Raw genomic sequence first — 24,768 nt, forward strand, 5'->3', positions numbered from 1 at the left:
TGTAAAATGTTTAAATTCTTGAAGATGTAAAACCAACATGAAACAAACGTAGGCTACGTTATGCGCCTGAAAGTATGCAATGATGCTTACAAATGTAACGCTTTCACAGAACAGCGTTATAACGCTTGTTCCAATGAAAAGTTTCAAATGCAACATTTCATTGAAATATTTCATACGGTCAAGCGTTTCTAACGAAAATTATAGTTTTCTTTTTTAAACAATAAAACTATAAAAAATAATATAAAAACGTATCAAGTTTTGTCCATCATTTCTTTTTACAAAACAATACTCGCGAGATGCTGTAATTTTCATCAGTTTTTCGCTAATTTATCATTTATTCTGCAATATCAATATACCTTAACTGTAGTGCTTATCGTTCGGTGTCGAAAGTATGTTTGTTTGTTTTTTGTTCTGCTTAATTTGTGTTTCTTTTTTACGTTTTCTTAATATTTTTCCACTTTCAGCTTTTTCTTCTGCTTCTTCATCCCACACCGTACCTTCTTCATTGTCGCGCTCCCTGGTTAATACTTTTTTTCTTCTCTTTTTCCTATATACAATCACTATAACACCGTTCTGGAGGGACATAAACGGAATACACACACGCATTTCGAATCGGTCACGTTCTATTTAAACAAGTACAGATATTTGGTTTCCCTCCGCAGTACGCACAACGGAAAGAATCGAAAAGAACAAAACCAATGTACGTGCCATCTTCAATAGTGTGACCGGTAAATGGTAAAATATAAACGTATCAAGAACAACAAGCGCTACTACAGTGCTAACTTTCCAAATATTTTCCCAATCACGAGAAATAAAACAGTGGAAAAGAAAAGCCGACATCGTAATGAAAGTTAAAAGCAAACAGTACTTTATATTCTACCAAACGAAAAGTAATGCTCGAATCGTCTCGGTGTGCAATTTCTTTTGTGTTTTTATACATTTCTATATCCATATTTCGTCCTCCTCGTCTATAGTACAATACAAGCAGCACACACTTTCTACAAAAAATACGTTCTACATAATCATCATCATCCTCATGCTCATCATCGGTATCAACAGCAGCTAACCGCTACTAAATTCCGTATATATCGAATAGTGCTGCCAATGCTAACCGTCACGTCAGCCAGCATTAATAAGATCCTTGCATAAACGGGTTCGAAGTTTGCCCACTCTCTTTCTTGATCTTTCTCGATCTTCTCTTTATGTTGTTGCGTTTCTTTCTCGTTTCGCGTTACGTAAGGACGCATATGTGTGACTGACTTCAAAAAATGGATGTGCTCCTTGCAGCGAAAGCACTTCCAAACAAACGCAATCCGTTTCTTTATTTGTTTCCGTGTTCCCGCTTACCGGAAGGATGGCATTCTAATGTATCTATAATGTTTGTTTCGAGTTCGATTCCGTCAGCGGTATCGCTTTGCTAAATGCTTTGTTTCTCTGTTGTTTGTTTTAGTATTTGTGTGCGGTTACGGTTCACTTTTCCGGTTTGTTTCGCCATTATGCTTCACCGATTATTTATTCACATCGTCACCATAGCGTGACCAAACACCGACCAATTGCTGGCTGTTGACTGCTTGTGATTGATAGTGATTTTTTGTCTTATAAATCGATTTTATTAATTTCTTTTCCTATTACCATACATCATCCTTCTTCTGGTTGGTGTGTTGTGTGAGCCAAACGCAAATAATACGCTCAAAGAAATACTGGTGTTCCTCGCTGTCTCCGCGGTTTCATAAGCACACGTTCATTACTCTATCCTGCCATTACTACCATTTCCTGAGGAACTGTGTTGAACATAAAAATATATATATACTTATTTATTCGTGTAAGACAGAATAAAAATCCACGCTGCTGTGCATTTTGACCAGTCTCTGTTGAACCTTCTGCTGGTTGAAATTATACGATCATCTGTCTGTTTTCTGTTACTGCCCGGAGCTGGTGTGCTGGTGTGTATATGTGTAAAAAATACTTATTTTCTGTGTTCTAGCCAGGGGCACAATAGTTTAAAGGTATGCTCACATTCGCTTGTTCGTTTGTCTGTCGAGGAGATAAGGTCGCCTCGTATCCTTTCGTCAGTCAGTTCCAACACACGCAAATACACAATCTAACGCCTTAATCATACACCCCCTCATGGATACAATTGTTTGTCTCATGCGACAGTGGGTTCAATAAATACATTATCCTCTTGCCATCCAATCATGGTGGAATAGTCCAAGCAATGTTCCAATTCGTTTCGTAACGTGCGAACACGCAATCATTAGGTATCGTCGCCATACATTACGGTAGGAACGACACAATAAGACCGTCTAGCTCCCATCACATCTTACAGAACCCCCGATCTCTATATATCGCATCGCTATGTCTATCAGTTTGCTCGACGGTAAAACTTAAATAAAAAAATTAATACTTCTAACCCTCATCATATTCTCCTGCAAAGAGGAAAAAAAGTGGGAAATTAATTTAATGAGCTCGACCGGGCCCCACACGTTTCAAATAGCCCCACGATCTACACACACACAATGTTGGCTGTGAACCAACATTCGCTCGCTCTATAACGATGGCGTCTTGTAATGATTTAAGAGTAATAATAATACGATTGTTTTCTTCTTCTTCTTGTTCTAATGCCTATTGTTTCACTTTCCATTTAAATACATCCTTCAGCTCGCGCGCCCTTATTACACATGTGGCACACAGAGCTCTGTCAATTGTTTCATGTTTCTCAACTCTTCTACCTTTCCTATCGGAGCAATAAGAGGAGAAACAATAAAACCAGCTGCTGCTTAAAACACGTATAAAAGAAATCTTCTTTTCCCTTAACATACTCCCGCCTCTACCTCATTCCATTGCCTTTCGTCCACTTTGTGTCACGTCGTTACATAAAACCAACCGAGAAGGGTTCGAAAATCTAACGATCTAACGGTAATGTCCTACTATGTACAATTGGGTAGTTGGGCGGCATTTGAACGCAAATTAAAACTGGTTCGTTTCAAAACCAATCGACTGAGTCCGATGATACTAATATCTTACTGATTCCACAAAAAAACGAAACGAAAACTATCAATCTAATACGATGGCCTTATCGATGTTTTGTGATGTTGAAGAAGACAGTAGGAGGTGTGCGATAGAAACATCCTTCCACGCAACTCCGTGTGTCTGTCCCTCTGTATGTGTGCATGGGGATCAGTTGTTCGATGTGTTCCAAAATCACGCTAATATGTTCACACAGTGAGTGTTTACTGCCGCTGTTCTCTCCACCCCGGCAATGCAAGAGGTTTACGGAGCATCGCATGCCAAGAACGCTGCGGCGGACACAGTCTTTTTTCTCTGGTTCCTCTGGAGTATGTAAATAACGCGTGTGATACTTGTTGCGATACTTTCGTATCTCCTATCGTGTAGTGTTTTGCACGCGTTCTGCGAGCTACACCTATCCGGTAGTGTTAGGTTCCTCACAGTCTGCGCTGGAGAGGGGTTCCAAATTGTTCAGACTCTTTGCTGAAGATCGCTCCTCACTGCTACTATCACCATGTTCTATCCAATACTGTTGCGTTGGCAGTAGCGATGATGTTGAAGAATGCGACATTGATGACGGCGAAGTGGTGGTTAGCGATTGCGGTGATGGTGGTGGTGAAGATGGCGGTGGTAGTGGAGGCGTTAGAAACGTTCCCGAATCTTCCAAAGGTTTTGCTTCAATGTCGATCTCCTTCTCAGGAACACCACGGCTAGGAGGAGGAGGATGCGATTGATGAAGCTGATGGTATCAGGAGTGTTTGTCCGTCAAATCAGCCCATCGTTGCTCGAAGAACTTGCGCATACCGTGCCCAGCAATGCCGACAGGTGAGTCATCTTCATTGAAAACTTCACAGTTGTCGAATATTTGACGCACGTCCGCAATAAAGTCTTCGCGTGACTTATACCTGTACAGAGAGAAAAAGAGGACAAAAATTAGCACTGACCATACATTTATACGTTCTGCTGATTCTTTACTTACACTAAATCCTGGAGGCGTTTCTTAATCGTCGAAAGATCCATCGGACTCTTGATGACCTTACGATACGTCGGAAACTGTTTCGTGTTTACCGGCAACAAAAATGGCCACGAATCTTCGTGAAGCTGTAGGATCGGTAAAGACAAAAAGTAACATTATCGTACGATCCGATCAATTCATTCAAGCACTGGCGAACTGATACATACCTCCATTTCCTCCAGGATGGTTTTGCAAACGGCTAACTCCTTCAGCAGTCGTTTCGTCGCTTTCTTCTCCTGTTTGGCGCGCTCCTTCGCTTCGTCACGTTCCTTCGAGCGTTCCTTTCGCTGGTGATCGCTAGTACTGCTGTTGCTGCTGCTACAGCTGGCCATACTCAATGATTCCTTCACCGGTCGCGGTTGATACTCCTCGGATGAGTCACCACCACAGCTACCATCACCATCGTTTCCCACTGGTAGGGAACGTTCGTTATCAAGGTAGCTGGCCGAGGAGCACGCATTCATCGCGTTGCTTGAGGGTGAATAAAATTCACCACTGTTGCTACAGGCGGCCGAAGGTGATCCCGTAGCCTCAATCTGTTTCGGGGGTGAAGGTTCGATCGATTCGGCGGGTAGTTCGTTCTGCTCATGTGAGTCTTCTTGCGCATTGGAATAGCTTTCACTAGGGGTCGATTCACCCGCGGCAGCATAACTCGTTTCTTCCTCTTCCAGGGCACTACTAGTGTTCGGTGTATTACTTTCGGTCGGCGTTGGATAGTATGGCTGTTGTGGCGGCGGAACTGATGACGACGTAACCGAAGATGAAGGCTGCTGTTGATAATATTGCTGATAGTATTGCTGTTGCTGCTGTTGCTGCTGTTGCTGCTGCTGCTGGTCATACACCGCCGTCATGGTGTCAATCGGTACGGGAGGATGACACATGGCATAGTTATTCTCATCCATACCACTTTGTGCGCCGTACTGCTGTGGCTGTGGTGGTTGCGGTTGTTGCATTTGCTGCTGCTGTTGATGATGGTAAGCCGATGTTGATGCGGTAGCTGTTGCCGTGGCCGGTACCACGCCCGGCATCTGACCGACAACGGCACTGTTATGCGGTGGCTGTAGATGTTGTGGCGCCGACGATTCTTCATGACTCGTGGACGCTATTGAATGTGCTGGACTGTATTAATTGGGTTCTCTTTAATATCTTCTAAATTGTTCTCATCTTTACGACAACGATCATGTGTTAGGTGGGCGTCGTCCGGTAGGACGCACCCGAAAGCGAAAGCATTTGTGACAAAATGGTTAACATTATAAGCCCATAAACCAGATAGTGGGACCAGTGTGTCTATGTGTGTATGTGTGTGTGTTTGCACGGACAACACAAGAATGATGAGCAAAATCATAAAGAGAGAAGCCTTTTGCACAATGTCGCAATACATGTGTGTGTTTTCACTGATCAACTGTTGTTAATCGCAAAAATGAAATGATGATTGTTTTAGCGTGAAAGAGAGTGTGTAATCGTGGGTGAGTGCGTGCGCGATGCACGGTTAGGGTACAACGAACAAAAATAGCTACCTTAACGGGGTCGTTGCGATATCCTCGTGGGACGAGTTCAACGACTGGTTCTGTGAGCTGTTCAGCGAGCTGTTTAGCAGCGACTGGGAGCTGTTGTTGGTGGTGCGTTCCTTCGGTTTACGCTGCGGTTTCTTCTTTGGCGGTGCCTTAGCAACACAGTTCTGGCAATACCATTTTCCTCGCGGATACTGCAAACAAAAGTGGAACGTGATAAACGTTGAATTGGGATAAACGATTCGTCTAAAGTGTGCTCTTTGCGTAAGGAGCATGATTAACGTACCTTCAGCATTGGCGGTATGTAACAGTCCTGATGATAAGCCCGTGGGCATAACTCACAGTAAACCATTTTGCCTAGTGGGGGTGGCCGTAGCCCTCCACAAACAATACACTTCCTATCACCAGTAGCTTTGTTTTTACATTCAAAACAATACCTAAAAACAAACCAAAAAAAAACAGAATTTACGATCAACTTTAGTGGATGGCTATCCAACTTCGACACTACTTACCAGTCACCGTCCGGAATTTTGTCCATGCGTGGCTTGAAGCAGTAGGTGTGATAGCCACGATCGCAACCATCGCACAGTAGCAGCTTATCCTCGGATTCTCCCGATTGACAGAACTGACAATTCTGCAATAGAAGGGAAGACAATTTGGATTTCGAGAGAGCTTTCTTCTTGGATTTGCCATTGGCCGTGGTGTTGTTGCCGCTGTTCATCGTCGCTGTCCCAGTTGCCGACGCCGCCGTCACCGCCGCCGTTGCCGGTATCGTTGAGGATTCCCAGGTGGATCCCGAGATGTTAGTAGGGGTAGTATTGTTATTAGAAGCAGTGCCCTTCCTACTGGCCGGTGAATCGTGCGGGTTTGCGTTCGCGACTGCACCGTTCTTCTTTCTACTTGACTTGTTGCCCGCCGTTTTCTTGCTTCCATTCTTTCCTCCCTTCGTGCATTGCTAAACAACCGCACAGCATCATCATCATGCGACAAAAGCGTCATACAATATATATATATATATCGGTGTTTGGGGGTTGATCATTACCATTGCACCAACAACAAAATTACGCATTTGTGATTTGTACATTCACACGGCAGGAAATGAAATAATCAGAATTTCAAGTCCCCCAACGGCAACAAAAAATAACAATCCGAGTTAATAGCAAAACGGAACACAACCGGTCACAAAACATTCAACAACATCAATAGCGCAGTGTGCAACATGGCACCACCCGCCAATAGCAAATAGATACAAAAACACCAAATATAGTGAACATTTCATAATTTTCATCGGAATGAAAAAAGGAAGAAAATAATAAAGAAAGAAAAAAATAGCAATCAGTATCCAAAAGCAAAATCTGCTAACCGAAAAAGTTAGCGAAAGGAAAAAAAACACAGTCACTCTTCGACGGGACAAAACCAAACACAGGCACACAACACAACAAAACATTTACAAAACACGACTAAAACAAAGCTAGAGTAGTCAAACCATAAAACCATGCCATCAGTTACGCAAAAACAAAAAAAAAACAAGTTGTGTTCTTACGGTAGCATTAACAAAACGGCTAAACCAAGCTAAAACGTATGTAAATGCAATAATCAATAAACACACACAGCACTAGTTAACAACAATAATGTATTATCATGCAACAACGGAGAAAATGACAAATGGCTAAGCGGGAAATGTTGAGAAGAAATCGTTCCTCCAGTTTTGGAGGATGAACGACGATGAGAACGACGACGACGACGACGACGACGGCAACGAGGACGATGATCGGCCAAAATAGTATACGGCTAGTAGGAATGCTATTGAAAACCCAGAACTCCAGTACCCCCTATGAGTTGGGCCGTTAACGTAACACGTACATGTGCGTTAACCGGTGCGTATATTACACACTCTAAACAGTACAAACAATTATCCCACAACGAGACGGTCACGGGTTTAGAACATAAGTACACACATGGAAAAGGTTGGTGGCCGTAGTTCGACCACCATTAACACACCAGGAATAAAACACACAAACGTGTACTTTAGGATGGTGCAGCAACATTCAACACACACGGTAATATATACCGGTCCACACTAGTGGAAAGGAATACAACACTACGTACCGCTTTCATGATGCTCTTGTCCCAGGCGACGCACGATTCCAACACGTACAGTGCCATCGATAGTTGTGCGGTAGTGACGGAACGTTCTACTGCGTCGCGCCATGATAGCAGACCTGTTTGCGGAAGGGAATTAGTATTAGTTTACTTCTCACAACTGTATCGATTGAGAACACAAAAAAAAAACACGGTATACCTTTCGGGAGATTCTCATCCTCGGCGGAACTGTTGGAGCAGTTGGACAGATTCGATACATTCGAGTTGTTCTGATTGTGGTGCGCCTCCTGTTGCGCAATGACCGCCATTTGCGCCTCGGTGGTGCTGTGGATGGGAGACCCAAAGGGAACGAATTCACGAGGTATTACAATCGACCGACAAATCAACCAGAAAGCATCCCCATCTTCCTGTTCCCACTTCCCCTGTTCACTCTTTATTCCCCCCCTCCCCCCCTGCCACTCTCCAGATCATACTCACTTGATTCCCAGCGGTGGTTTGAGGTAGCGTCGTTCAATGGCCGCTTCGAGACCGAGGATACGTTCGCGCAGCATCTCGATCGTTACATCCTCCACCACGCCATTCTCGCTGTCACCTTCGCGTTGCGGCATCTGCCAACCCTTCACCTGCATCGATGCGCTCGCCACCTTGTCCTCCATCGCTTCGATCTGGTCAAGCAGCGCCACTTCCACACGCCGCGCGATGGACGGATTCCAAGCGTTCCACGCTTCCGGTTCGATGTAACCGTTCGGTGGTGGTGCCGCTCTCGGATGCGACACATGATGGGGCGTCGTGAGATTCACACTTTCCGCCAACGATTCCAGCAGACTCTGCCGCAACAAGCGCTCCCGAACGCCGCGCGGGTTCAGTGACTTGATCAGCTCGTTTAGCTCCTCGATGTCATTGATCTTCCACCAACCGTAGCGGAACTCGCGTGGCACAACCTGCGGTTCGGTTTTCTGAGGTGCACCGTGCAACTTCACATCCTCCAGCTGCTTCTCCTCTTCCGGCGTCATCTGCAGAGGCTGAAACTGATCACACTGCACGTACGCGGTCAGGTTCGATAGCGTTAGCGTCATGTACGCCGGCAGGGAAAAGTTACCGTACTCTTCCGGGTCTGCCGTCTCCTCGGCAAGCATTTCCGCCCGCAGCCGGATCTGGTTCGGATGGTGGTGGCTGTACGAGTACTCGATGGTTTCGCGCTTGAACGCCGGCTTCATGTCGGACAGCTGCAGCGGTTCCGGTCGACTTTTCTTTGCGATCACCTCATTGATCTCATCATCGTCCAGCCCGGACATCGACAGAATTGACTCGTTAGGGAAGTGAATCTCCACACCCTTCTCCAGTGGCACACTGAAAAACTGGATGTTGTTACCGATGTCCCATCGATTGCCCTGAATTTGGCAGATCTCTCGGCAGGTGATGTTGGTGAAAATTTGCCGTGCCAGAGATGCGGGTGTATTACCGTTGATTGTCGGCAGCGAACACTCCGTACTGGACAGTGGCAGTTCCTTGTCGACGATCGAGAACCAGCGATTCAGCAGCTGATCGCTGAACTCCTTCTCCTGCTTGGTGTCCGTATTGCGCAGATACAGGTAGCTGCCAGGTGTGATCTGAGCACGCGGAACACAACTACTTTCCTCCTCCTTTATTTCGATCATCTCAACGTCGCTACCGTACGAAATAACGGAGGTGGTCGTCGTTGTCCTCGGCTTACGATCTACCCCACCATTATCGCCCACTGTGATCGTTGGTTTGCAGTCGCCCGCACTGTCACCAGGTCTGGCGCTATTTCCACGACCTGCGGTAATTATCTCCTCATCGTCGTCCACCTCCTGCAGCTGACACTCGACAAGCTCGCCCGGATCTCGCAGCTCCATTCCATTTTCCATCAATTTTGGCTTCATATCACAGTTCATGCTTTCGATCATTGTCGATCCTTTTTCGTTCTCTGTCCGGCCACCATGTTCAACGCCTTCGTGTGCCGCTGTCATTCGATCGCCACTCTCCGTGTCATCATCGGGGATAGTGATCGTGGGCGTTTCGTCCTGCACCACAGTCAAATCATCGTCATCTTCGTGACTGGCCGTTGGTGCAGCTGCGGCCGAGGAAGGTTGGTGCGGAGACACATTCACCCCACCAATCTGATTATTCACTTCGACCGTTTTCGTCTCATCATGATCATTGCCCTTCTGTACAAGGATCGCCGTTGGAATGGAATCTTCAATGTCCATCAGCTGATCGTCGGATTTCTTCGGTGGTGCAGCATCCGCGACATGGCTCGAAGCTTCTAGCGAAGGACTCTCCTCCATCGGTTTGTGGTTCTCCTGATGCGCCTCACGGTCGGTCTGCTCATTCTCTCTCGAATGCTGATCGACGCCTTCTTCGTGCATAGACTCTGCAGTACCATTTGTAGCATTAGTTCTCTCGCTTGCTGCTCTGATATGATCATCTCCAGCATCTTCCCGGATAGCGGACGGCATATTACCACCGGTGGTGCTCTCCTTCAACAGCACCTCCGGTTCATCGATAATTTTGCAATCATCCGACTGCGAATCTGCGGTGCGTCCATCTTCCAACGCTGGCCCATTGCCAAAGCTTGTCCGTGAGCAATCGTCCTCGTCTTCTGCTCCACCGTCATCCTCATCGTCTCCGTCATCGTCTTCGTCGTTACCATCGGTAAAACCACTCGCAGCACCACCTTGACCAAACGATCCACCTCCTTCGGAAGTTGTTCGCTGTTTCTTTTTCTTTTTCTTCATCTTTTTCAGAGATACCGAGGAACATCGCTTACGCTTTCGGTCCATCGTCGCGGGTTCCTGTTGTTCTTCTTTCACGTCCTGCGAAACACACTCCGCTTTAATCGCATCAACCTCTCCTTCCTCTTCCTTGCAGTTTACATCCATTGCTGGATCGGGTTTCACAACACTCTCGGGTTTAATTGCTGGTGCGTACTTCGGCACATAGTCCGGTCGGCTCTGTACCTCCTCGAGTGCATTTTCATACCGGTACATCTCGGGTTGGGTAGATTCCATTGCTTCCACGTAAATGCCACCACATTTACCCAGATTCCAGTAGCGACGCCAGTACCGGTCCTGTCCGAAACATTTCACCCTCAGCTGGTTCAGGGCGTTCTCTAGCTGTTGCTTGTTTTGGAAGGACGTTTCCAAGATTTTGTCATATTTCCGCTGCGCCTCTTCGGCCGTCAGATGTGCATCTTCGTCTTCTTCTAGCTGCGTCCCTTCGCTCTCCAGATCACTGTTGTCCTCGTCCGTGCCGCAAGTAGCATGATCGTTAATCATCGATTTAGATAACAAATCTAACTCTGCTGATGAATTATTCGTTTGATTGTGATGCACTTGCGGGGGTTGCAGCTGTTGCTGCTCACCGTTCGTCATTTCAGTACCGACACCTACTGGTTTTCCCGGCATGTTAAATACACCACCGTTGGGAGTTTCAGCGCTAACATCTCCTGCTTTAACTGGACTTTCTTCCGGTGTTGAAGAAACAGATATCGTCGGTATTTCGTTGCCAGCGGCGTGACATGTTCCTAGTGCCGATATATCCATACCGGGTGGAGGTATTTCTCCTGGCTCGAGCTGCATCATCGCTTTGTTATGCTGCATAGCAGGATGCACAACCGGATGTGATGGTGCTGGCGGTGGTTGAGGTGGTTGAGGTGGAGGAGTGACGGGCGGTGCGTGATGTTCCTCCGTCATCGGCAATGCATTATGTGTGTTATTATTCTCCGGTATACGAACAGTAGGACCGTTCCCCTCGATACGGTTAGCACAACCGTCACCAACGGGCGTAGGAGTTTCAATACCATTCATCGCTTCCGTGTGATTTTGATCGTGTGAACTTTGCACTTGAGTCGGTTCCGCCGATGATGTATCCATTTGTTCACCCGATTCTGACAGCGCTGCAGTGTCCACCATACCCTGTTCAGTTCCATCTCCATTCCCTTCCGACGACGGCGGAACTGTGTTTGGACAGGAATCCTCTGTAACTGTACACGTCACGGGCATTGGTACGATTTCCACAACATCATTGTCATCATCGTCATCCTCGTCGTCAGTCTTATGTGCTTCCGCACCGAAATCTTTCTTGTTCACAATTTCACCTTCCTCCAACTCTCCCGGCTGACATCCACCTTCCGATGGTGGAACGGAATTTAATTCTTCCCCATCGGAACATGGGACTGTTTCCTTCGTACCATTCTCAACCACTTCACACGCATCGTCCCCTGATGCTCCATCGGTGCCGGGTTGCTTTGTTTCAGTCTCCGTTTCTGCGACTCCATCTTCCGGAATCGTGATCACTTCCGATGCAGCCGAAGCTGCAGCTGCTGCTGCTGCCGCTGCCATTGCAGCTGCCTCTTCCGCCCGCTTTGCCTCTTCAGCCGCTTTCATTGAGAGTGATTTTTCCAGTGCCGCCTGTTGAGCCTTTTCATATTGTTCCAGCCGTTGCTTCCGCGCTACCAACATCTTGTACTTTCGGATTTTGTTGTCCAACAGGTACCGTTCCTTTTTCAGCTGCGCCTGTGACTCCAGACTGCTGTCGATCTGTTTGCATACCGCTTTGTTCATTAGCAGATCGTTACAGAGCATGGCGAGAATTTCCGTCTTGGTGGTCGGATTGAGCGCTACGAACGGTTTATCCTTCAACAGCTCGGACAGCTTGTAACGCGCGTTCTCGGCCAGCAGCTCATAAAACTGCGAGTTTTTCGTGCTACACATCTTGAAATCCTCGTCATTGACTAGATGATGCTTGGACGGTGCGTCACGGTCGCGCTCAAGATTGATACCGGACTGTAGCTTCACCTCTCCCGTAGCTACCGCGTACAGATAGATGCGCAAAATTTCCGACACGTTCGTGTGCGTGATATCTGCCTGGCGTAGTGTTTGTCCAAGCAGTGTCGTATGACGTCCCGGATTGGGGATGCCCGGATCCTCAATCGCACACACGAGCAGATGTGTCATAACGGACAGCAGTTCCTCTTCCGCATCGATCGCATTCTCCGATGTAAGTGCGAGATGCAACGATTGCAAGTTCGGCAGTGATTCCATATCTGCAGAACAGAGTATACAATAAGATTACAATTGGTGCCGTGCGGGTAGAACCCACTGATTGCAAACATCTTACTCACCGAAACCAAGCGTTTCCCCAAAGTTATGCAGAAACTCGAACACCATCAGCAGATCGGCATACCCAGTGCCAGTCAGCTTCAGTCCAGGAATTCGTGAAAAGGCAGGTAACACCGTTTGATCCACTATCTCCGAATCCTCCTGAGGTTTTCTGTTGGAAAATACACACCCAAATGAAAGATTTGCCCGACAAACAACGAATCTCCGCTCGAAACAATCCTATTTACCTCAGTTCGGCTAGAATGTTTGTGTCCCGCTTTCTCATCACCAATTTCTTTTCGCGCTGGATGAGCTTATCCAATATGACCTATAAAATTAAATGAATAAATCATCACAATCGTCGAAGCAAAAGCATCAATAGATCACATTTATTAACGGCCTTTACCTGGTGTTTCTTCTTTTCCTTCTCTTCAAATTTGCGACGCAGTTCCAGTTGTTTTATCAGAGCCATGTGTTGCCTTCGTCTTTCACGTTCCTGTAATGTACATGACATTATGAAAAATAAATAATTGCAAGTTCTTGGTAGGGAATTCATGCGTTAAATGACGTACCATTTCCATTGCATACATCAACTCCTTCTGCTTGGCTAGTTCCTGAAATTAAACGATCGAATGAGCCCGTTAATATGTTGCGTTACAACTATCCACTACACTATTCGACGATCAAAGTTACAGAAAACACAAGTGATGTTACCAAAACAAAAAAACGAAAGTGAAAAAGATAAGAATTAAAAACATTTTTCTACTCTGATTATCCAGTTTGACACATGTTTAAAGATCGCTTGAAAATGGTATCTACGGTTTGACAACTAACCGAATACGGGTGAAAATTTAAACGAAATTTGATGAACCAACAAAAGTAAATAAGTTGAACATAAGATAGTAAGCAACGACATAATGTTAACACATTGTGTACAGGGAGGAGACATGTTTATCACACAATGAGACAGAACAGGAAGGAAACAGGAGACACATACGAATACATGGAAGGAACATAGCGAAGATACGAAGGACAGACAGCTATAATCGTGTTTCTATTCTCCTTTAAACTTATGCTTTTGGACCGCATTCAGTTCTATTGGTAGATGACTAGGGAACAACAAGGAAGCACACACACACACGCACACACAACAAGGTGAGGCACAATTTAGACAACGTTTAGCAGGGGATGAGATATTGCAGAACACTATGGGGAGATCTCTGTACCTGTTCCTTTTGCAGTAATGCCTGCTGTCGTTTCTGTTCTTTTTCCTGCCGTATCAAAGAGGACGATTTGCTCGTTTCGATTTCATACATTCGTATCCAATTCGTTAACCAATTCGGAAACCGATAAGATTCAAGTGGACATGTGGACAGCCCGAAAAACGGTTTTGTAATAAAATGAAACGAAAAACCAAACACATTAAAATCATTTCCTTTAAAGCACACGCTCGGCCGTTCAGTATATCTAGCATCGCTAACAGTTCTGTTAGATTTTGTGGATGTAATTATTAAATTAACAACAAAAACCATACACACCTGTGCCTTTCGTGCCGCTTCTTCGGCCTTTTGTCGGGCGAGTTCCTCCTCACGCTTCTTCTTCGCCTGAAAAAAAAGTTTGATGAGGAAGGAACAAAGGTTAGAAAGTTGATATAGGAGGGCTACTGAAGTGAAGTGATTTGTTTACCTCCAATGCCTGTTGATTTTTCAGTTCTCGCTCTTTGCGCTGCTGCTCCAAACGTTCGTTGCGTTCTGCTTCCTTTGCTTGTCGAGCCTGTGTATATTGAAGTGAGATTGTTAAAGCTATCTGCTAAGCTTACTTCACAATGATTAACTACCTTTTCCTTGTTCTTGTTCATTTCTTCCTTCGCTAGCTTCTTAGCGTCCCGTAGTGCCTGCTGCTGCTTAGCGATTTCGATCCGTTGCTCCACGCCTAGACCGGCATGCCGGGTGAACATTTTCAGTTCCTCCAGCCGCCGACTAACCTCAACATCGGTCATCTTGATGAACTCGCCGTCGGTTGCATATGGTGGGGGAGCAAGTTGAAGGAACGTGCCAACGACGGCCTTTGCCGAGAAGCTAAAGTTATCACGACTCAGATCCTTGGGCTTAAATTGATCTAAATACTGCAAAAAGGAATAAAGGTTGAATATAGTATTATAATCACGATCAATAGCTGAACATTTTCCTTTTGCCTTTGCTCGTAGCACAAACTTACCAGCTGAATTTGATTCATGCCCTTCATCTTGTTCACGCTCTGCGGTGGGTAGTAATACACGTCTCCCTTAATGTGCCCGTTTTTGGTAAGCCCACGGATCATCGTTTCCCGCCTCCAACCCTTCTCCAACGGTACGCGCAACTCCTTCAAATTAATGTGCTCCTCGCCCTCCGATTCGGACATACCGCTTTCGGAGATACTTTCGGTGTCGGTGTTGGTGTTCGAGGTACTGTTGTCCATTGATTGGTTCCGGCTCGCTTCCAGCATGGCTTGTCGTAGTTTTTCCTAAAAAAATAAAAGCAAAACAATTAGAAACAATTTGCTCAACCAGCGAACTACGAGTTTCTACTTACAATCTCTGCGTCCTGCGTTAAAAGCTGCTGTGCTGTCAGTGGTTTAGATCCGACTGCACGACTTTGCGCCAACAGCGAGGCAACGGTATTCTTCTTCGGCTTCGACACTCCTCGGCCCAGATTGCGTGGACGACCTTCCTTAAATTGAGCTGCATCATGTACAGAGAGTTGAGGGGAGATTTGGGGAAAATAAACACGACAATCAGTATCAGTAGCAGTAACAGCGTACGATCATTACCACACTATATTCTATGTCTAAGAAAGCGATCAAATTGTGCAAGCGCGTGAGATTTTGTTATTTCAATTTATATAAAACGCAATGTTTCCAGCATAAGCCTAACTAGATGTCGTGCCAGAGAGTGTGTGAATATTAACGCAAGAAGCTTCGACATATAACCAACAAGATCTACCTACGCACATGTTTAGAAACATCGCGCGTGTGTCCGTGTGATGTGACATGCATTATTCGCTTTTTTCGATTGTTAGGTTTTTTTTTTAAATAATCTACAAACATGCCGTCCCTTTACTCTATCCCTATCTGTGGTAAGCAGCAAAAGCCAGTCAATAATTCAGCTGTGTTTGTCCCGTTTCTGACAACAATTATTGAGATTTGTTCATATCAAACATTTCCAACCACAGTGGAGTTTCGTTTGAAATATTGTTCATATTTCTCCTTTTTGTGCGTAAATATGTTCAGCTTGTTTTACATTACTAAAGCAGCGAATGCGAGGGAAAAGTTGAGGGTTTTTTTTTTTGTTGTTTTGCGGGCACGGCACACGGGAGAATAGACGCGAAAGGGATATTGAAATTGAGTAAAAATACTAACATCCGCCGAGCGATGCGTAATCGTACTCCTCGTAATTGGAGATTTTCAAAAGCTCGGACAGCGAACTGTTGAAGCCGAGCTGGGCCGCCATCAGCTGATGGTTGGCGGCGGCATTGGCAGCAGCAGCCGTGGCCGTAGACGAAGCACCGCCGACGATGCCGCTGCTGTTGCCGCCGCCGCCGCTACTGCTGCTGCCGCCGCTGGTAGTGGTGTTCGAGGTGGTGGTGATGGTATTGGTACCGGAACCGGTCCCAACCGATGCCATCAGCAGGGAGTTTAGCGTGCTGGTGCTGTTCGTACCGGTGCAAAAGCCCGTACTGGTCGAGACTGGCGATGCTGCCGCGTACGCGGCCGCAGCCGACGCCAGGCTCATGTTGACGCTCCCGTCCAGGCCGAGGGAACCGGCACCGAGTGCGGCAGCAGCAGCGGCCGCCGCTGCCGCAGCTGCAGCCGCCGCATTACGCCGGTTTTTATTATCCGACTTCCGACGTGCTGTACACAGTGTGTGGTTCAATTTTTCGTTTCGAAATTACGTATGGTTTTGTTTTTTTTGTTTTTTTTCAAAGTTCCAAGTTCGAGACATTACATTCAAAGAGAGAAGAAAAGGGAAAAATAGAGTCACAAAGGATACACAAAGGAACGGAGAAAGTTAAGTACAAGTGTGTGTTGAAAAACTATGCAAGAAAGCCATCAAGTAGTAACTGAAAAAAGTATTTTCTCTCGGGCGATGTTTTAAGGGAACACCTTACAATTATTCATCGTATAGGACATTCGTTTGACAATGATCCGCGCAATCTGAAGTGTCACGATTTTTGTGATCTTTTTCTTGCACATTGTTGATCGCTATAACGCTTCCCTTTCTCGGTTTCAATAAATCAAACAGTGAGTTATTCCCTCCCAACATTTCCTGCCTCTGAGTTTGTTGTTGCATCCCAATTCATACCACGCATTCGAATACTTACATCGGGCAGAATCGTTCGCATTACCGGATCCTCCACCGAGTGCCGCCGTGATTGTGCTTAAGCTTTGCAAACTATTCCCACTGGCACCGGACATTGCGGGTGATGATGACGATGCAGAATGAGTGGAATCGCTCCGCATACCTTCGTTGCACGACTTTGACGGTTTCATTGAAAGGTTCAGCGGTGCGTCGTCCTGTTCCAGCATTCCAGAAGATTGATTGTTGCTACCGCTGCTATTCATCCCAGCTGCTACCGTCAACGAGGACACAATTGTGGCTGCTGCCGAGGATGATCCGCCCGATCCTTTCGCACTGAGATTAAGTCCGGACCATTCGTTCATATGATCGGCCATGGTATCTTTACCTACAAAGGAACAAGATCAGACATACATGGACACAAATTAGAACTTTCTCTTCAAACAGAAAATGCGTTTTAAGACAAGGATGAGACAACTTTCAAAGGAGCTTATGCATGGTCCGCGGCGTTCAATACTTACCCGCGCCCTTACCGGCACTGTACACTCCGTTCGATGTGATCGTCGGTGGCAGTTTGATGACCTCGATCCGATCGTTCGATCCACCACCGGTGCCAGTTGCTGCTGGCCCTAGCCCGCCGATGCCCCCATTGCTCCCGTGCTGATGGTGATGGTGTGAAAGGCCAGGGGGAAGCAGCCCGGATCCACCGCACGTACCGCTCGTCCCGAGATGCGAACCACCACTGCCACCACCGCTGCCGCTGTTGCCGCCGCCATACTCGTTCGGTTCCAGTCGCTGGCGCTTGGCTGCACTTAAACCATGCATTTGAGCAAAAATGGAATTGTCTTCTAACGAAATGGTTTTCTTACGTCCACGGCCGGTCGTGCCCGGTACCTTGGGCCCCACGATGGATGAGGTGTACTTGATGATCTCCGTGTCCGGTGGCAGTCGTACGCCAAGCAACGAGGAAGGATCACTACGTTTTCCCAAGGTGATGTGTACAGTTGGGTGAACAGAAATGCGGCAAAAGATAAATTAAAACAAAATAAATTAATATTTCAAATATTAGGATGTATTGCCGCTGGCGATTTCCGAACATAAATGAGCGAATGTAAACTTAAATATAAACAATTAATTTGACAATCACAACTCTGGCAAACGTCAGTCTTGAGGGTGTATTGAGATCATAATAATTAAAATTAAACGAATTCTGTTCGAAATGTGAGCGTAGCATAATAATGTAATGAAAATGATTTTAATTATGCAAGAATTCTATCTTAATCTCCACAAAAATCATAATTGAAAAAATCAAATACAAGTATATTCCATTGTTTTACTTAACCGTTTATCATCGTAAATTCTTCCACTATTCCACCACCTATATCATGTATTTTAGAAATAACTTTTTGACAGATGACAAAATGTACTACTGTCAACTGACATTTAATTCTCAATAATCAATTTTCCCGCTGCAGTCAATCGAAACTACAGATTTAGTTAGGAACTCCTGTATTGAATATTGCGGAGCTCAACATCCTACCAGAATCCTCAACAGAATTTCCCAACCGATGAGAGTAGTAACAAAGTCTAGGCAAAAGACGTTATTGGTAAATTGTCCCCAGAAAATGGATCTTTTGGGAGCAGAAAAACTACCACCAAACAACACCAGCAGACGTGACAAAGCCGCTGAAAAAGGCACAGCTAGCGATCGATTATAGACTACCGCAAAATTGCTACTACTGCCAATGTCGTTTAGATCCAATTCTAGCGAGAAGCGATAGAGGAAGGAAGAAGAAAAAGCCATTCCAACCCATGCCAGAGATTCAACCGTGAATCCGCAATAGAACGCGATGACCCTCCACATCCGGAGGTGATGTAATAGGGTGGGAAAAAACGGAACACACGCTTTTTGCCGCGAACTGAGCATCTATCCCTGAGCCCAGCAACGAAGAATTTCGCATCACAGAACCGGGGAGTTTCAGTTGTCTCTCCATTCAATGCAACGTTTGCTTCCTCGTCGTCCACAAGGATTACGGTGTTCGTAGGACCCTTTCTCTGAAAGTTCACATTCATTAGCAGCAGCAGCAGCACGAAGGGACCAGACCGGGCAAGGTAGAAGAGAGTTTTGGCTTATTCTCGTCCACGGGACACAAAACTGCAACGCAATGGAATGCATTTCCAACGCAACGCTTTGCTTGGTCGTTGCACTGGCACAGGCTTTGTCTGAACGCGGGGACGAAGATAACCGCATCCAGTTGCTAGAAGAACTAGAACGAATTTTGCACAGAATCGACCGAGAGCGGCACAACGCTAGATCGAACGTCGAATGAAAACGGAAACGGGACAAATCCTTCCGATGGGATGGCGGTGGTTCGACGGATGGTGAGAAAAAGGTTTCGCTCCGTACAATTGTTCTACTCTTTCTCATGGAGGGGGGCTGTTTTTTTGTTCATAGACCTTACAGCGCAAACAGGAGGGGACACAAGCAAGTTCTCGGGCAATTTCTACCACTCACCTCCAACCCCCCAGGGCGAGCAAGGGAGGGACACATGCGCGAAAGCAATAGAGCAACCGTACGCTCTACCGTAAGAAGGTGAGGAGAAGCAACGGCACAGCACCGCCAGGGTGGTGTGCGGCAGAGTTTTCCCTGATGTGAAATTCTCGATTGGGACGGCGAAACGGCCATTCGGATGAGAACGGGAATGGGAGACCCTGGCACACGGTACGAAAACCCTCATTTGTAGCATCATGCTACCCGTGCGCTCCCTTTGCCTGATGATGACGGCGAGTAAAATCATCCCAAATAGGAATACGGACGCGCAGGAGCCCACAACACACAAAACAACACACAAAAAAAAGCATCCCTTCCCCGTAGAGAGAAACGTGGCTGACGATGATGCACGCTCGAACTCCAACAAATTTTAGCAACAAAGCAGCGGCAGCAGCAGCGCCTTGTCCCTCGGTCCTCCCGTTTCGCACGGTCTCTAAGCCCAGCTTCAGCCGAACGAATGAAAATGCGCCCACCAGTCGCCCGCGTCAGCTTGTCCTTTTTCACTCTCACCCCCCCCCCCCCCTCCCCCCCATCTCTTCATGTTCCAAATTTCCCGAACGATGGTACCAACGCTACACCTCCATGGTTTACCATACCCACACACAGTGCCATCGTTCCGTTCCCCTTCTGTTTTCCATGGGTGAGGGACGGAATAATTTATTCGTTTACATTTCCTATATCCTTCGCCATCCGCACGTGGGCATTTGGGTGGTTTGGGTGTAGAGGCAGTAGTTCTTCATCGACTCAGGCTCTTTACTGGTGCTGATGCCTGCTGGCGGATCTCGCTACACCATCGGCAGCAAACTCCGACCACCGAAAAACGTAAGCGGAATGGGACGATACGTCGAGGTGGAGAGAAGGTTGGTGATTTACCGAGGCCCCTAGTATATCTAACCCGCAACACAGCACTCGCACACACACACACGAATCTGCCCTACCCGTGCTACGGGTGCCCTTTCTCCCGGAGCCGGAGCTTTCACAAAGCAGTAAGATCACAGGCGGATTCACATTTACAAAAAGGAAAGCAGTGCAGGGAATGGGTCCAACAAAAACAAAACAAAAAAGCTCACTCAGAAAAGAAACTAGATTCTTCCCAATTCGTTACCTCCATTTGTTCTGGAGCTACCTTCATTCTAAGAGGAAATATCTCCCTTTTTTTTGAGGAGGGTTTGTTAGAAATGAAACCGTGAAAAGCTTGGCAAGCGGAGTTTTCCCGGCTTTATCCCGGCCCGGAGATCTTTCCCTCCTGTGGAGTTGTTCCTCCTTTTTTTTGTCGTTCCTCGTAGTAGGGGACACTTGATCCGTGCTGCTCTGTGGTGTGATTTAACCAGAATATTCAGAACAAAGCACCATCTCGCACGTCACCGTGCATACGAGATGAGAGTACCCAACCGTTCATGCGTTTCCCGTTCTACATTGTAAAATACGGGGTCCTCGCGTATCTCTTGATTAGTTTTAAAATGCATTTGTTACAAAAGATTTCAAATAGGCTTTTTTTGCCCGTTCTCTATCAATATTCAAACTTCAATACCGCCGCAGTTCGATGATACGCGGACAAAAACTAATGCATCGATCTGGAAGGACACTATCCCTGTGCTAGAGAGAGCGTGCATCGTACCGATCTTCCCAAACCAAGGACCTCGGTCGCTGCACGGTGCCCATATATGCAACTCGTCCCCGCTTGTGTGTGTGTTTAGATGCGCGCCTGTGTTTGGCGGAGTAGGAAAAAGCGCCCCCGCTCGAATTCCCTTCCCAAAACCACACTCACTTCAGTATCCCGGAGGAGATATAGTCCTTCGCTTTGGCCTGGCTCGCTGCCAGTGCATTCATCGTTGCCGTCATGTTCTGCTGCGTCGTCAGGTCGAGATTGTTAAACTGCGACAGTGTGCTCAGGGCGTTCATGGACGCGCTCAGACCTGCGGAGCAAGCAAACAGCGATGGTTAGTTTTACCGTTTGACACACGTCGGGCGCTCTTTGCCAGGCGCGCTGGAGATGCAAGAAAACTCTCACCCAAATCGGCCGCACTCGGTCCACCGCTGCTGTTCGCGTTGCTACTGCCACCCTTCCCACCAACGTCCTTCGACGAGCGGGACGACGAGGACGACAGGTTCTGTAGGTGGTTCTGCTGCGAGGCGGAGGACGACGAGGACGACGAGGCACCGGGATTCCCGTGGCTGGCACTGATGGTAACGCTGGGCGTTGGCTGCTGTTTGCTGGAGCTCATCGACGGCGAACTGGAACCGCGCGTGATCGATATCGAATCGTTCCCAATCAACCGGCTCGCACCGTGCGGCGACGAGGATGCTAACGAGGACGAACCGCCACCGCCGGACGATCCACTGTTGGAGGACGATTTTTGCTTGGAGCTTGAGCTACCACCGCTGCCCGTACCGAGCCCGGCCAGCATACCGAGACTGGCGAGCTGATGCTGCTGATGTTGCTGTAGTTGCTGTTGCTGCAGTTGCTGCTGCTGCTGCTGTTGCTGCTGGGACTGCTGACTGCTGGAGCCTCCCCCTCCGCCTCCTCCACCACCGGAATGCTGTTGATTTTGGGCCGCGGCCGCAGCCGCCGTAATGGCCATCAGCTCCTTGTGCAGGGTCGCTTGACTGTAAAGCGACTGTTTGTAAGCAGCGGCAGCGGCAGCCTGCGATGCGGATGGGGATGGAGAGTTCTAAAATAAGAGCGAAAATAAAAAAAAACAATAAATAAATAAGCGTTCGATACAACATATTGCAACGATAAGCTAGTTAAAAGTGAAACTTTTTGTTCAAATTTGCACAACTTCAAGAGCAATTACGTATGTACAAAGCCCCAAAATCCATCGGCAATGGGAAGAGAATGGAAAAAAGAGTGAAATAACCTTTCTTTCCCATCAACATCCCGCCGAATCGACGGTGGGCACTAATTAAATTTACATGTGCCCTTTCATTCATCCGGCTGTACCTTTCCACCAAACTCGGTACCATCGTGGAAAACTGGGCACAGGTCATGTTTGGGGATTGAGTTTTGGGGTTTTTTTGTGGATGGAATTTGCGCGAATTGCACGTGTACCACACACGACCGGGCGCCTCCACCATTTTCATCTTACGGTTTAACACAACTGCAAACATTTAAGCGAATGTTTGCTGAATTGCTGTGACCGCGAGTGCATTTTAACCGAATCCTAGCAACACACACCATCATGGGGTGGCAAGCAAAAGCAAATCTTATTCACTGACAATAAAACAAAAGTCTACACCAAAAAAAGTAAGCTACTAGTGAAGAGAAACGTATGACGAACACCGCCGAAAGGAGGTTGCTGAAGGAGGAAGAGCATCCATCCGCAAACGCCGTGCCACGCCGTATGGTGGACATTTTTCGTAAATTAATTTCTCGTGCTTTTTCTCGTGTGCATAAAACCGAGAGGGATTGGGGTTTCCTTTATTCTTTTTGGGTTTTTTCCCAAATCCTCTCGAGCACTGCCAGAGACCCGAGCTGCAGCTGTGCTTTATGAATAGAGAGAACTGTGGCAAGCCGTTTGCTAGAATTACTAGAAAAGCATTACTCCACTTCGCGGTGTAGTGCACATTTGATGTTCGTACTCCTATTTCCACAGAATTCATTCTGGCATTCTGCATGTCGGTTGCATGTGTTATAAATGTTATTCACGCTAAACCGAACCAGTTTAAAAAAAAAAGAAACCAAAAGCATAATAAAAATGCAGTTTTTACCCTCTCTCTTCAAGTCCTTCAAGCTGTCCTTTAGCAACAGCAACAGCGTTGAGATGTGGGACAGGAGAAAGCTAACATATTCCTCCCCTGGACCACCGTCCTTCTTGATGATGGTGCATGAGGGACGAAGAGTTCCACGAAATATCATCCAATCAAGTTGGAAATTTAAAAAAATAAATAACCAACACTACGCTTCGCTTTGCTGTTGTAACAGCAAGAGGTGAAAAGATCGGGAAATGAATTTGCCAGAAAACATAGTTGGGCGAAGAATTTTTAATCAACAATTCTGTACATCTGGCTGGTAATTATATTAAAAGCATATGACACACTTTCAAACCCCGTGGTGGTGTGTGCTATTGTTTGATTGGATTGCAATTCAAACAAAATATGCGCTTCTGCAGAATGTTGAATAAAATAAACTTAACTCTTGTGACAATTCTAGCAAATGTCGACTGGACAATAATTTTCCCTGCCGATCGATGATTCTTAAACAATTATTATTGTTTCCTTCTGAATGAACATAATCTCTAGGCTTTTTTGTTTTCAGTTGGTTGATTATAATGTTAATATGATTATAATTATATGCATTTAGAGCCTTCATGCCGTTTTTACATTTCTCCGCCCTTCAAAATACCTTTGACAACGCAAAATGGAAGAATTTCCTGGTGAATTGCTAGCTGATGGAACCTTCTTCAAAGGATTATGAGACGAATTCTTGAAATTATTGAAATTTTTTTGCCACATATCTTGCGAGTTGCACTTGTTTTGTCCACTATTGTACGTTCATCCCTTCCGATCTTATATAATAATCATATCCTGCTGTGCTGACATAACTTACCTTGTAGGAAGAATTGTTACTGCCTCCCATACCGCCACCCATGCCGCCGGCACCTAAACCACCCGCCATACCGCCAACCGAACCACCCGCTCCTCCACCGGAGCTGGCGTTGCTGCTGTTGCTGTTACTACTTCGGTCACGCTTTTTGCCCTTGCCACCGCCCGAACCACCCTTGCCCGAGCCTCCTCCGGAACCACTACCACCGGTGCCTCCTCCGCCAACTCCGCCACCCGCCCCGCCAGCCGATGTGTTACCACCGGACCCGGCAATGGCGGCAGCGGCAGCCGCACTCATTGCGCCCAGTCCCAATCCACTCGGGAAGGCACCGGCCAGATCATGCGAGAAGGGAAGCTGCGACATGCCGGAAGCTTGCAGCCGGGCGAAGTAATCCTGTGCTGCCAGCTGTGCCATCGACCACCAACCTGTGAATGGAGTGAAAAGGAGAAGCACCAATTAAATTATGTGTCAATTACACGAAAGCAAAGCGCCAAAACAACAAAATCCTACAACAATTTGCGTTATCAATCAGAATGCAACGGTGCACGGAGCGCCAATAATCAGTATAATTTCATTAGCA

General features: G+C 46.6%; 1 protein-coding gene across 1 annotated transcript in view; it reads right to left on the bottom strand.

Moving 5' to 3' along the window:
• Positions 1-316: 316 nt before the first annotated feature.
• LOC128300478 (uncharacterized) overlaps positions 317-24,768 on the bottom strand; it is a 29,268-nt gene continuing 4,816 nt past the window's right edge. The window contains exons 3-27 of the mRNA XM_053036549.1: positions 24,192-24,613; positions 21,654-22,314; positions 21,411-21,558; positions 17,613-18,067; positions 17,117-17,479; positions 16,155-16,646; positions 15,329-15,477; positions 14,976-15,260; positions 14,596-14,883; positions 14,445-14,531; positions 14,297-14,362; positions 13,985-14,029; positions 13,331-13,372; positions 13,165-13,254; positions 13,007-13,086; positions 12,782-12,930; positions 8,113-12,703; positions 7,835-7,959; positions 7,642-7,754; positions 6,045-6,487; positions 5,819-5,969; positions 5,539-5,726; positions 4,189-5,140; positions 3,986-4,107; positions 317-3,911 (exon numbers count right to left, since the gene is read on the bottom strand). Of these exons, the coding sequence (XP_052892509.1) occupies positions 3,755-3,911; positions 3,986-4,107; positions 4,189-5,140; positions 5,539-5,726; positions 5,819-5,969; positions 6,045-6,487; positions 7,642-7,754; positions 7,835-7,959; positions 8,113-12,703; positions 12,782-12,930; positions 13,007-13,086; positions 13,165-13,254; positions 13,331-13,372; positions 13,985-14,029; positions 14,297-14,362; positions 14,445-14,531; positions 14,596-14,883; positions 14,976-15,260; positions 15,329-15,477; positions 16,155-16,646; positions 17,117-17,479; positions 17,613-18,067; positions 21,411-21,558; positions 21,654-22,314; positions 24,192-24,613 (10,664 nt within the window). The 3' untranslated portion in view covers positions 317-3,754. The remainder of the gene's footprint in view (positions 3,912-3,985; positions 4,108-4,188; positions 5,141-5,538; positions 5,727-5,818; positions 5,970-6,044; positions 6,488-7,641; positions 7,755-7,834; positions 7,960-8,112; positions 12,704-12,781; positions 12,931-13,006; positions 13,087-13,164; positions 13,255-13,330; positions 13,373-13,984; positions 14,030-14,296; positions 14,363-14,444; positions 14,532-14,595; positions 14,884-14,975; positions 15,261-15,328; positions 15,478-16,154; positions 16,647-17,116; positions 17,480-17,612; positions 18,068-21,410; positions 21,559-21,653; positions 22,315-24,191; positions 24,614-24,768) is intronic.

This window comes from Anopheles moucheti, chromosome 3 (genome assembly GCF_943734755.1).
Source record: "Anopheles moucheti chromosome 3, idAnoMoucSN_F20_07, whole genome shotgun sequence".
NCBI lineage: Eukaryota > Metazoa > Arthropoda > Insecta > Diptera > Culicidae > Anopheles > Anopheles moucheti.